General features: G+C 50.5%; 4 protein-coding genes across 4 annotated transcripts; 2 read left to right on the top strand and 2 right to left on the bottom strand.

Annotated features, from left to right (window-relative positions):
* Window positions 1–335: 335 nt before the first annotated feature.
* On the bottom strand, window positions 336–2,859 carry T310_2121 (uncharacterized protein; the record flags this gene model as incomplete). The annotated part of the gene is made up of 7 exons (XM_013474989.1): window positions 336–1,098; window positions 1,218–1,622; window positions 1,656–1,717; window positions 1,929–1,942; window positions 2,187–2,308; window positions 2,394–2,654; window positions 2,798–2,859. 7 exons carry the CDS (start codon window positions 2,857–2,859, stop codon window positions 336–338), a joined length of 1,689 nt encoding a protein of 562 aa, XP_013330443.1.
* A 1,873-nt stretch (window positions 2,860–4,732) lies between these two features.
* T310_2120 (uncharacterized protein) lies at window positions 4,733–5,317 on the top strand (the record flags this gene model as incomplete). Its single annotated transcript, XM_013474988.1, has 2 exons — window positions 4,733–4,950; window positions 5,050–5,317. 2 exons carry the CDS (start codon window positions 4,733–4,735, stop codon window positions 5,315–5,317), a joined length of 486 nt encoding a protein of 161 aa, XP_013330442.1.
* A 3,212-nt stretch (window positions 5,318–8,529) lies between these two features.
* T310_2119 (beta-glucosidase) lies at window positions 8,530–10,402 on the top strand (the record flags this gene model as incomplete). The annotated part of the gene is made up of 2 exons (XM_013474987.1): window positions 8,530–8,698; window positions 8,841–10,402. The coding sequence occupies 2 exons, from the start codon at window positions 8,530–8,532 to the stop codon at window positions 10,400–10,402; spliced, it is 1,731 nt and encodes a 576-aa protein (XP_013330441.1).
* Window positions 10,403–12,012: 1,610 nt separating this feature from the next.
* Window positions 12,013–12,663, bottom strand: T310_2118 (uncharacterized protein; the record flags this gene model as incomplete). Its single annotated transcript, XM_013474986.1, has 3 exons — window positions 12,013–12,330; window positions 12,502–12,531; window positions 12,586–12,663. 3 exons carry the CDS (start codon window positions 12,661–12,663, stop codon window positions 12,013–12,015), a joined length of 426 nt encoding a protein of 141 aa, XP_013330440.1.
* Window positions 12,664–13,656: the final 993 nt, after the last annotated feature.

Raw genomic sequence — 13,656 nt, 5'->3', positions numbered from 1 at the left:
TGGTGCGTTTTTAAATGATGGAAAATGCTATTGTATATGTCTCTTGAAGATCTGCAGCTCTTTGCAGGAAAGGAGGACAAGAAATCCGCGCACAGGGCCTATTGCGACGCTTTGGAATGGATATAACAGGGGACTATTGCTCAGTAGATCCTATGCCATCGTGATTTACTAGGCCAGTCTGACGGTTTGGTCCTATGGCGTGATCTCCTCACAGACGATGAACGGCAGTCACGACACTACTGAGATGAGAATCTCGAATATATTTTGGTTTTGAAGGTTTGCTAATTCCATACAGATATACACATACGGACGAGACAGTGACAGTGACAGTGTACTTACGACTCAACCTTCCAATCCCTCAAGAACCGCCATCTTCCCCGTTCTTTCCACCCGGCCTCTTTCCACCTGTTCGCAGTCGCTGGAAAGATGTCCACCACATCGGCCAGCGTCCTGTCATGCGCAAACACGAAGAAGACGTTCTCCGCCGCATCGAACGGCTGCAGGCGGTAGATGCTCTGCTGCGCCGTGTCCGGGTCGTGAGCGACGGTGGTGCCGTCCTCCCAGACGCGGATCCGGTAGAAAGGCCTGGTGCGATAGTTGACGGGATCAGGGTGGATTTTCTCGAAGAGCGCTCCTGGACAGGGCGGATGGCTCGCTTCGTCCTGGGGTTGATGCGGCCGGATCTGCTCCGGCAGAGGCAGATACGGCGAGGGACGGATCTGTCCGGCGTGATGGCACGAGTCGCCACCCATGAGGATGAAAGTATCGTTGTCGCTGCTGTTACTGCTACTGCTGCTGCCGCCACTCGTCGTTCTAGCCAGCCCACAAACATGCCCAACCGCATGCCCCGGCACATCAAGGAGGTAGAACGACCCATCGCCGAAAAAGTCGTACGCGCCAAAGTCGCCGATCTTGAGGGTGAATTTGTCTGGCGTGATTTCGACGAGTTGGCGGCCTGCAAAGTCGCTTTCTAGCAGCGTGCTGTCCGGGTTTGTCGGATATGCAGGCAGTTTGGCGGCTGGCATGCCTGGTCCGACGACGAGGGATGTTGACGAGGGGAATGTCGAGGGGTCGCCGACGTGGTCGAAATGCCAGTGACTATACATCGTTAGTCGGATGTATATTTTCCTTTTAGGAAGAAAAAAAAAAGAAGTCCTTATATCACGAAAACTGCTGTCACAGCTGAATCAGACAGTTCATTGATGCAGCAAACCTACCTCCAGATAATAGAATCGACACTCTCCAACGGGACCCCATTCTCCGTCAAGATATCGGCGACATTCTTCTCGACAGACAGCTTAAAAGTCGTCTGGATGCGCTCATACTGCGGTTTAGCGAGATTCTGCCAGTCCTTGCGCAGTCCCAGGTCGAAGAGCACTCTTCTACCGGAGCGCGGGTTCTCGATGAGAAAGGCGAAAGCGTTGCAGTTCAGCGTCGAGAAGCCGTCGACCCGCGGAGAGAGGAAGCGGTCGGCGGTGACTTGGATAGAGGCCGTGGTGTCGATGATGCTCACCTGGACGGTGTGGGGGGAGGGGGGGATGTTTAGCGTTGACATTTCGTTTTTTTTTCTTGTAGTTGAATTAATCAATCTGGCAGAACAATTAGCACGTCTATCTCTATATCTGGAGCAGAGGGCAGCATCAACATTAGCATACCTGATATATATTTCAGAGAATCTACCTGCCTGCTGACAAATCGAGGTCCCGTCAGGAACTAACTAATCATAATTATCGAGAGGATGATCTTGACTCTGATTTAGCTAATAGTCAATGCGGGGCATCAGACCAGCAGTGACGTAAGACAGTCAAGAACTCTTCTCTGCTAGGTCCATATTAAAGACCGATTTTATTCTACTTCTAGATCTAAGCTTGGTGCCCCGCATTTCTTAACAGCGGCGGCTGAATTGGAAACCCGGGAATATAACAAACCAGTTGAAGAGTCTCTACAGTACTGAGTAATTTAATATTTCTTTTTTTTTACGCCTGGCTTTCGTTTCTAAACTATATACTAGTCATAATTTGTAATCTAGTGAAATTCCTATTGGACTTTATATGAATACTGTCAACTACATAAGCGCTCAGTTCAATTTTAGGATTATGGAAAATCTCCACATTACGAATTGTCGACAGGGGCCCTCCTAACCAGACAATTTATGCTGGGATAAAGGACATGGTCGATTCTTTTACCAAGGGCTGGTATAGCAGTTGTCAAAAATTTTGTTCCTTTCTCTTTTCTTTCCTTCCTTTTTTTTTCTTTATGATTACCAGAAACTCTCACAGATACGTCTGCGCCGTCAATGCTAGTAACCCTAATCCCTAAAGTATAGATACATGTCTATGATCACGTATCAAATCGACAAAATCATAGACCTATCTATCGATCTATATATCTACGTCGACGCCCTAGGCACTTCTCCAACCGGGACCCCCAGCTTGTCCTTCAAAAACGAAACAACATCATCAATCTCATCAGGAACTTTGTACCAGTGTCCAAATCCTGAATATGCTCGCCATGTCACGTCCATATGCAGCTGCTGAGATAGCAGAGATGCCATCCGCTCCCCTAGGCGGACGGAGACCTTTGGATCGGCGGAGCCGTGGCCGAGGAAGATGGGTGTCTGAAGATCCGAGTAGCTGGCTCTTGCTGATTGTAGACTATGATTAGATGCAGAGGAACAAGTTAGAAGCGGATCTTCGTCACTCTTGGGTGAAAGCGGAGGAAGGTCGAGAATATCGCGAATATGGTTCAGGGCTTGAACGGTTGGAGAAACAGGAGCGTTGCTCTGATCTGTTCTTACGAGGTCTGACTCGTTTCTTCTTGCGTAAATGGGTCAAGTGAATCTTCGTCATTGCTGGGCATTGCGAATGGATCGTCGTCGTCTGTGGCTGTTGAGCTTTTATCTTTCTCGTCGCTGTCATCCTCGCCCTTGACATGCTCGTACTTTCCAGGTCATCAAAGGCATCCCCTATTCCCTCGACACCGGAACAATCCGGGATATTAGGCTGCTGCTCGAGAAGCTCGCTCAACTGCCTCCCCAAAGGTAGTCATCCACTCATGCCAACAAACACACCCAGCGCCTCGAGACCATCAGCGCCGAATCCACCGCCCAAGAGAGTGAAAATCCCTGCCGCACAGCCCTGACTCAGACCGCCGAGGATGATCCTCCCATGAGCCCCTTAGCCCAGAGCACGCGCTTCACGATCAACAAGCTGCCTCAAAAACTGAGCCGTCTCACTCAGACCCTCGACCTGCAGATCTGTCCTCGGTTCTGGTTCTCCAGCGAGTAGTTATCGAACCACTGGTGGATGTGGACCTTCTTGAGCACGGTCGGCTGGCGCCTGCGGGCAGTCGGAAACACAAACTTGACCGTGGGCAGTCGCGCAGCCAGATTTGCGGAGCGGAGAAGCTCGTGGCCGAACCGGGCGGCATTGCTTCCGCTGCCGTGGAGCAGGGTGATTGTATGCGTGTGTTGTTCGTCCAGAGGGGAGATGCTTAATAGAGGTGGATAGGGTTGCTTGGATATGTAACAGTACAGTACGTTCAAGTGCAGTCCCAGCCAGGGAATTCGTCAATTGACTACATGTATATATTCAAGCAGGATTTCTTTCCTATTCAAGTTTCTTGAGAATATCAATTTCCAGTTCATACGAGGCTGGCTCGAAGATGTAGAGGTATATAGGCTCTGCTCCCTACAGTACATTCCCGGAGGCTAATAGTCGAATACAAGGCTGAACTGGGCAGATTTCGTGCATCTAAGAGAAGATACGTTCAGATAAATCCTGCTCACACACACACTCTCTTTTTTTCTTTTCCAAAGCCCCATTTTCAACATTCCTCAATGAAGAAGAAGAAGAAGCTTCATGACAAACATTACGATTAAACTCTTTGGGTATACATATGCAATGAAGCGCAAAAAAAAAGAGAGAGAGAAGGGTTGGCGGAGGGAAAAGTGCAGTAGTAAATTCAAGACATAGAATTCTACCGCTGAGCCAGGGCCCGAATTCGCAGAAAAGAATTTATTCCATCGTAATGCCAGGTCGATATTTGCTACTTACTAGGTACTTAGACCTACTCCCATATATAGGTGCCAAAATACAGGTACCAGATTAGGGCACATACGCCGCCATCGCTGATTGGTCAGATCTCGATGATAACCTGACATTCCCCGATTTGGAACATGACATGACATGACTCTCACCAGACGGCAAGGTGGATTACAGGTGGCGTGATTCGGAGAGGGTGAGTAAATGAATCTAGTAGTTTCTACATTTCGTGAATCCATCCGAAAAAAGAAAACAAAGGTATATTCCACCAACTTGATTGATCGAGAGTTTGGATACGGAGTAATCTCCAACCATGTGATCGCTGAACAGCCAATCAGAGATCGTACAATAATAATTACGACTGTGTTCTTTTTCCCTCCTTCATATTCTTGTAGGTTTGTTTAGCAGGATGTCCCGTCTAGGTGAAGTCAGTGGCTTGTCGGACTCTCTCCTGCACACTGCGCTGGTTAGCTTTTTGCTGGAGTCGTGTCATGCGATATACAGTCTATCCATATCCGGGTGGTCAGATCCATCAGATGATGGTCATGCTGGAGTATGCCATTTCAGAACACAGCAAATATATAGGACCTGTCTCTCATATGTGGTGCCTCTATTCATTCTATAGCATATCGTAGAATCAGTCACACAAACCATACCATCATCACTAGTTCTTCGACTACACACGCACCATGTCCTCCAAATCATCCAACCAAGGCATCCCACAAGAAAATGACTTCGGCTCCAACCGCTGGATCCGCGATCCTTCTTCACAGAAGCGCCGCAGTGCCAGCGGTCGTGGCCTGTTCTCCGGTTTGCAGGATGTCAAGCACTACAATGTCGACCACGGCTGGGCCCGGAGGGAGGTCAACAACCATCGGCCAGGGTTTCTGGAGAGTTTGTGGAATACGTGAGTTGACCTGAAAAAAAAAACAACAGACAGATGTCATATCATATGAGTCCTGACTGACTGATTGTTTGGTGTAGTATTACCGGGGGTTCTGTTTAGCTGCCACTGCCAGCATTATCAAAATAATAATCACCATCATGGGCATCACCAGCATTATTACGGTTGTTCGACCCATCCTCCTTTTATTCGTGCCTTTCTTCCGACTTCTCAACCTTATTCCTCCGATCATAAGCGCAATTCGTTTCCTCCTCCTCCTCCTCCTCCTCCTCCTCCTCCTCCTCAACCCATCCTCATCCTCCCGCCTCACGAAATCTACGACGAAGCCATGTATCGTGATCCAGTGTTTGCACGGCACAAACAGCAGTAACAACGCTTTATGTCTGTCGTCTTCTTAAGAAGTTTTAAAGACAATTAATCCGCCAGCACAATCCAAAAAAAGAGAAGAACACATTACGACAATTTCTTGATCTTGACTGACAATGGAGAGTCCCTGGATTGAGTGCTTTGAGGATTTCGAGTTTGGTTTATTTTTCTTTTCTTTTTTACAAAATGATCTTCTATATATATTCTATATTCTATATTTTATTGCTGTCAGGCGTTATTAGATGGGAGTGAATGGCTGGAATGAATATACATACTTGCCACGGGGTGCGGAGTCAAGGAGTCAAAGATAAATATCTATCTATACATCTATCTATACATCTATCTATATATATATTTCAGACAGACCGTGTTATCTATATAGAACTCCTGAACACAAATAAATCTGGAATTATTATCACGCTCTTCTCACTTTGCTTCCTTTTTTTTTATCTCTGTCCGTTAATCATTTCATCACCGGTTGTCGTTGTTCGAACTGATATTGTTCGATTATTTCTAATGTGCCCGTATGACAGACAGACAGCCAACAAGTCGATCTAATGGATAGAATCAAAGTAAGGTTGTTTTAACATTTATTTTGCATACCGACGAAGAACGCATGGTTTTGTGTTAGCAATGGTGCTGCTCTGCCAATGTCGTCTCTATTATTATCTGGTTATTATTTACGGAATGTATTCTACGTGCGTTTGGTTACATCTCGATCTGAGATATTCGACTTATTCTGCTGCATTGATATTACTTATCTCTAAGTGATATGAGTGCAACCTCTTTAAACAGGTCTTTCCAGAACCTTACAGAACCCTATATTATTTTGCTGCAAGAACGACGTATATATACTCTGTACACTGGAAGTAAAGCTGTCGCTTCTATTCATACCTGATTTGTGGACAGCATCTGATCTGGTCAGGCAGGGAATGGTCTGTCAAGAAGAAATATCAATTCCAATTCTGGAGAAAGAAACTTTAGCGAACCAGATGAGCATACGAATATGAGTAGGTTGAGATCTGGTGAAGAGAAAAACGGTTTAGTCCTGCGACTCTCCCTGAATCTTTATCTGTACTCTGTACTTCGTTCGGAGTACTCGTACTCTACGGTCAATAGTCCAGCTCGTGCCAACCGCCGTTGAGATGCCAGATACTAGATACGAGCTAGAGCGTCGATCTGTTGGTGGTCAGTTTAGAAGGTAATAAACTGCAATTAGACTTCGATAATCTATGGAGTACAGAGTACTCCGTACTCTTTTGAAAGCGTGGAGATACACGCGTCTGCAGAAGCTACTCTGGATACTCCGTACTCCTTACTACTCCGTATGGAGTACAGTCTGGCCTTCCAGAACGGCTGATCAGGCCCGCTCACTGTGGTCCAGAACACTGCGCCGAGAGCGACAGTTGAAATAGTTCGTGCTAAAGAAGTTGGGCCGTTGGACTATGAGATGGAACAGCCCTGCTTACGGGTTAGTGAGGATCCAAGGCAATAGTCTTGAGCATGCGGAGACAACGAGGCTAGCTGTGAGAAGAGATTAACAGCATTGCTTTATTCAGGAGTTCGTATGGAGTGCTACTACCTACTTAGTTTGAATAGTCCATACTGTACTCCGTACGGAGTACTGGGACGTGGACTACCTGTCTAGGTATGGAGATTCTCTCATCTGCGATTCCCGGTGGGTCATCGGTTGATGAACTGCCGAGCTGAAGTGAACACAGGGCAAACCTGTGGAGAAGGATCGGCATGTCGAGGAAGCTTGCACTCCAACCAGGATGTCTTCGATTTGCTGGCAGTCCTCCGCACGCGTAATCAGCAATCTGGACAAAATATGGGGTACTTCGTATTCAACCATGCCTGCTCATTTCAAAGTTAGGGAGAATCTGCAGTCCGGGGAGAATGGATAGAGGCACTGGCTGATGCTGACCGCTCCACTGGTCAGACGAGAACCATGAAACCGCCACTACCGGCTAGCAACTGCCTCGCTCAGTAGTGTTCCGTCGGACTACTCCGTAAGCAGGAAGAAAGTCAACAGGCTGTCAGCAAACGAGACGCGGAGTTGGCGATCGCAGGGAAGCGGAAATGAAGGCGCGGGGCCAAGATGCCCTAAACAGACTAGCTGCGACCGGCGCCAGACGGCGTGATCGCACTAGTCCGGGTCCGGCTTAGCGCCGCATCATGTGAGCGAACAGGCCAATCACGTGGCCAGCAGCGGGATCCGACGGCCGGCCGAGGCGCTCTCAGGCCTCCTGGCGTTGCTAAGGATGATGATGGACTGTGCCAGCAGGGCGAGCGTGCGACGTGGAAGAGACTGCCACGAGCTGGAACGCAGTGGAGTGGCTAGCATCGAGCCTATGAGGTTGCAGATTGGAAACAGGGCAGGCTCAGCAGGGGTCAGATTGAATCTCTGTGAGTCTACGGAGTACGGATTAGTGTCCTTACCTGGCTGAGCAGAGGGGCCGAGAGGCAGCGTGACAGGCGGAAATTACTCCCACATGGACCCCGACGGACCCCGATATTGTCTCCAGTGCATTGGTTTGGAAAGGGCAGTACGGAGTACAGCCTGGCTGGCAGATGAGACTGATCCTGCATGGATCTGAAGGAACCTCGGAGATCGCTGGGCGGTTGATATGATGATATGACTCTTGCACCGTGACTGCATGCGCTGTCTGCAAGGTGCACCTGGCAACCTGAACGCAGCATCGCCAATGACTGTTACAGGGTGCCTGGCGGTGGAGGGGCCAAGGCGCCGGTCGCGCACGGCGTCTGCAAGGCCCGCGACGGCGTCTCCGAGGGGCTTCACCAGTTCCGTTTTGGGCCATCGCACCGCTCCGCCAGCGCTGCTAATTTGCATCCAGCGCCATCTGCCTCTGGGGATGCCCACTCTGGCAAATCAGCGCCTGCAGCCCCTGGCCTGCCCAGCATCTAGTGCTCGGGTACCTGATGGATCTGAGGCCCGGATGGACCCCTGAGCCGTCCCTTGCCGTCTCTTTTCTTCTGCCCGTCCCCCTCTCCACGCGGCCTTTCTTCCTTTCCTTCGGATCTCCAAGGCTTTGCGTCCTCGTCGCAAGTTCGTTCCTTCACGGATTCTACGATCCCTACTACCGCTTCACTCGTTTAGCGGGCACTCTTTTCGAATCGCGTTTTCTATTCGCTTCGCACCACTCCTTCCTGTCGTGTGTCGTTTGAGAGAACTGCGCTGTCGGTGTCGCGACAATGAAGGGCGCCTTTCTGACCGCTGCGGCGGCCCTGCTGGGCTCCGCCATGGCTGACGGCCACCGTCGTCATGCCCACGATGGCTTCCACCACCGTCGTGGCCTCGAGACCGCCGCGGAGACCTGTGGCTGCACCACCAAGGTCATCACCTACTGGGGCTCTCCTACTCGTGAGTATCCCATTTGATATGCGCGAATTGGAAGAGGAAGCGGGTGAAAGTAGTGAGATGGCGAGGGGAAGACTCGAAGATGCAGAGGAAGCAGAGAGGAAGGGAAAGGATATTTGATGAACAGTCCAGCTGACGATCCCAGTCGTCCCCACGACCCCCAGCCCGACTCCCTCCTCGTCGTCCGTCCAGCTCACCACGACGGTGAAGTCGACCAGCTACAGCACCGTGACGGTCGTGGCGCCTTCTTCCGCTGCGCCTGTGGCCTCTTCTTCTGCTGCTCCTTCGCCCTCCACCACTCCCGCGGTGCCTCTGCCAACTCCGGCGATCACCACCTTCTCGACGCCTGGTACCTACATCATCCCGGCTTCCACCGTGACCGTGTCGTCTGAGACCACTGTTCCTGTCCCCACGACCACTGTCGTGCCCCCCGGCACCCACACCGTCGGCGGTGTCACCACCGTTGTCGAGACCTCGACCGTCATCACCTGCCCGTATGCCACCGTGAAGCCCTCGGGCTCGACTGTGACCAGCGTGATTGAGCAGACCACCTACGTCTGCCCGTCGGCCGGCACCTACACCATTGCTCCCATCACCACCACGGTCTCCACCAGCACTGCCCTGATCTACCCGACTCCGGCTACCATCACCCCGGGCACCTACACTCAGCCTGAGCAGACCGTGACGGTCACCGAGAGCAGCTACACCTATGTCTGCCCCTTCAGCACCGGCCTTGCCTCATCCAGCACTCCGGTTGCGTCCTCTACCCCGGCTGTGACCTCCTCTGCTGTCGCTGCGACTAGCGCTACGGCGGCCCCGTCCGTGGCCGTGCCGTCCATTGGCATCTCCATCGGTGCTCCCTCTGCTTCCTCGTCCAGCGCGGCTCCGGCCTCGACTGGCAGCACCGCTGGCAAGCTGTTCAACACTGACCACTACGGTATGACCTACTCGCCGTACACCTCCACCGGCGCTTGCGCGGACCAGAACACCATCGAGTCCGCCATTGCCGATATCGCCTCCAAGGGCTTCAAGGTGGTCCGTCTGTACTCGACTGACTGCAACGGTCTCGAGTACGTTGGCCAGGCTGCTGCCAAGCACGGTCTGAAGATGATCATTGGTGTCTTCATCTCCAACACTGGTATCTCCGGTGCTCAGGACCAGGTCAAGGAGATTGCTGCCTGGGCCCAGTGGCAGCTCGTGGACCTGATCGTTGTCGGTAACGAGGCCGTCTTCAACGGCTACTGCTCTGCCAGCGAGCTTGCCGGTTTCATCTCTTCCTCCCTGCAGACCTTCAAGGCCGCCGGCTACACTGGCAAGATCACCACGACCGAGCCGATTGAGATCTGGCAGCAGCAGGGCTCCGCTCTGTGCGGCGTTGTCGACATTGTTGGTGCCAACGTTCACCCCTTCTTCAACGCCAACGTCAGCCCTCTCAACGCTGGTTCCTTCACCAAGAGCGAGATGGACATCCTCGCCGGTGTCTGCCCTGGCAAGAGCGACGTCATCAACCTGGAGACTGGCTGGCCCACCGCTGGTAAGGCCAACGGCCTGGCTGTCCCTGGTATCCTGGAGCAGCTCACTGCCCTGACCACCATGGTTGCCGAGGTTGGCTCCCGGTCCGTCTTCTTCTCTTACGCCAATGACCTCTGGAAGCCCCTGGGCGAGTTCGACGTTGAGCGGAGCTGGGGCTGCGCTGATGTCTTCTAAGCGGTCGATCGGGCTGTGAAGCTCCCATCGGACGCGTTGGACACGAGTTTGGGGCGGCGTTGAAAGTTTCTGTTTTTGTTTGATTGCCCTTTTGTTATTGCCGATGCAGCCGCCTTGGTGGAGAGCTTCTCTGTCAATAGCGTTGCTTGATCTTCTGTACTAAATATTTTAACGCTTTTGATTTGATGTAGTAGATATATTATTACTTCATGGTGTGTCCATTGCGTGTTTGGACTTTTATCCTGTACATCTGTTAATCTATTGACGTTCTCACGACGGTTGTCGGACTGTAGGCACGTAAGCGTAAGCTGGTCGAAATGATTCTAGGGATTTGATCTTAACCTCCGAGTCAGGTGGTCTCGAAGGTCCCGAGAACATTGGTATGCTGTTCCTCAGCCCCTACTCCGTAGTATCTCTCTGCTTGGAGTCTGCCGTCACTATACTCTGTCCCGTGCCGCCGTCACCGCCATCAACCAATGTCATCCACCAGAGAAGACTCATTCACGGCAACTCTCTCTTTTTACGGTCCATCCGTCACTGCCCTGGCCACATCTACACCTATCATTCACGACTCTGCTCAACGCTAAGCTGAAAGAAGGAGATTAAGCGATGAGATTCACGTCTCAGCGATGTAAAAAATCAGGCGCTAAACTGAAAACAGGCACCGCAGCAAGGCTGTATTCACGGATGATGCCGTAGAGGTGTATCAGAGTATGTAGGGAGAAGACCTCCAACGGGAAGTACCGCGGGAGGAATGATTATGATAATTCACGGATAGAGAGAGCGATTAGTGACTGTAGAAACCCTCAGAGCCCTTAGAGCCCTTCAGAGAGGCATAAATACCCCCTCGATTCCCCCCGAGGGAGATCTGCTTCTACTTTCTTTTTTTTTCTCCAACTTACTTACATCTCATTACACTACACAAAAACCATATATACATACCAAAAAAAAATCGGTATATATGTATATATGATATACATTCATACCTTAGCACATCTCACCCCTGGATGGTACGGGGCTTTTCTTTCTCATCGTCTTCTACCATTCATCATTTCAATTCATTTATCATTTTAATTATTTAAATTTTCGACATGCCTCGCATGCATTCGAAATATTTCGATCCATCGTGTACAAAATGTACACTCCCTTGAGAGAGTGTGCCGCCTCTATTCTCCATCTATCCGGACATGTGTCGCTGTGCAGGGAACATACCTATCTGGGTAAGCATGACATGCTATTTTTTCTTCCCAAAGTCCTTGCAAGCGAGCTTGCTCTCTTCCTAGGAAACCATGCTGATGACTGAATCGACTTCGCTGTGGACAGGACCAACGATGGTTATTGTCTGTTCAACTTCGAGGATCCATGGTAGTGTCCTGGTCCTGGTCCTGGTGCTGGTACGGTGCGACATAAGATGAAATCACGTGGCTGTCACCTGTCACTCAGTCACATGTTTGTTTCACCACGCTTCACGTGACAGAGACTTCTGTTTTGAACCCCTCAACCCACATGACTGTCTCTACCCCAACGGCGTCGAGTGTCACAACAGAACTCACTCTAAGTCACGTGGTATCTCCTTGCCCTGACTCTCTCCTCTTGCATTGCAAGACAAGTCAGTGATGAGAGAGGTGGAAATGAGAGAGAGGAGAGGCAGAAACACATGTCTTCTTTTCTTCTTGCAATTCATTCGGGCAGATTGCTGACTTTTTGGGACACTTCAGTGATTGTCTTCCTCTATCCTCATGGATAATACCGGATTGGTTAGCCAAATAAATCAACAGCTTGGGCGGTCCAGCGATGCCGATCATTATGAGATGTCCACTGTCACACATTGACATCTCTGGCACTGCACTTCCATCTGTTGGAATGTGCACAGTATCGCACATTGACATGTTGGGCGGTCCAGCGATATCGATTTTGACATGACATGCCTGGTATCACATGCCATCTCGAGCAGTCCATTGATATTCCTTAGACGTTCCAGCAGTATCATTTTTCACATGCCCGGCATCACACATTGACATCTCGGGCGGTCCAGCGACCGCGATTTTTAACATGCCCAGCATGCAGTCATACATGGCTTCATGTATGCACATACATACAAAACATGACATAAACTTTATGTCTAAAGCCTGGCAACAGTAGTACGAAGTCCCGGGTATCCAAAGAGAAATTCAGGCCCTCACTTCACTCCTCATAGCAAGGAAGGAGTTGTCGCAGGAGTGTGGAATGCCTCCACGGGCAGTTTCCAGCATCGGAGTCATGGCGGATCGCCAATGATGGGTCTGCGACGGCATCTTCCAGCATTTATTAAGATACTTTTCCAAAAAGCGAGAAGTTGAACAAAACAGAAACTCGACACCGACCCTCGAAGAAGAGTCCCGGGATGATCCTCTTTCATTAGGTTGGCCTCGAGGATTCTATCTACCATCGTCCGTCCAAGTGTCTGGACGCAACCATTTCACAGAGAGTCGGGGGCTTGTGATTCCGAGAGATGTAGCACTTTGGTGTCTACATGGTCATGGCTGTCCGTCGTCATCAGCAAGTCTACGTTCATCGCCCTCTCTCTCTCACACCGGTAGAGAGATGTTGCTTCGCAGGCTTTTTTGTTTTCCAATGGTGTGCTCCGGCTGTGGTATCCGACTCTGTTTAACAACTTGGATGCGAGTGCTTTTATGAGTAAAGCCAGGAGGCGCAGATACTCGACCCGCCATACTGAACACCACGATGTCGATCTTGTCAGCAGCTGCCAGTCAGGATATCTCTCATCGATTTCTTACTTCGCTGATGACACCAAACACGCAAATCAGCTTCCGGTAAGGGGAGCACAGCTCGTCAGAGGCACGAGAGGAGTCATTACATTCCAAAATTTTGATCAGCTCGCCATGCCACGATGGCTGGTTTGGTCGAAATAATCGAGCGGTCATCAAAATTAATGAATCTGGCTGAGGTCGTTGGCGACCAGGTTACCAAGCGGGTAGGCCGGTGGTGCATGGAGCCTGCATCATATACGATGTGCCTCTCGAACAGAACAACCTGCTGCTCCTTTAAATCTGAGCCCGTCCTGAGGCCCATCGAACTTTCCACGACATGGACCGAGTGCGCGGCAGATATGCCGAACAAGTGAAACCTATGAGGCAGTCAATGAATGATCTTGCCCTCGCCCCGAAGTGCCCGCACGGCTCGAGGGAAAGTCAGGACTGGATCTCAATTTTGGAAAGAAGCACATCAAATACAAACACGGAAACTTGAACACT

The sequence above is a fragment of the Rasamsonia emersonii genome (assembly GCF_000968595.1).
Source record: "Rasamsonia emersonii CBS 393.64 chromosome Unknown ctg1118621760015, whole genome shotgun sequence".
Classification (NCBI taxonomy): domain Eukaryota; kingdom Fungi; phylum Ascomycota; class Eurotiomycetes; order Eurotiales; family Trichocomaceae; genus Rasamsonia; species Rasamsonia emersonii.
This window is presented reverse-complemented; position numbering and strand designations above follow the sequence as displayed.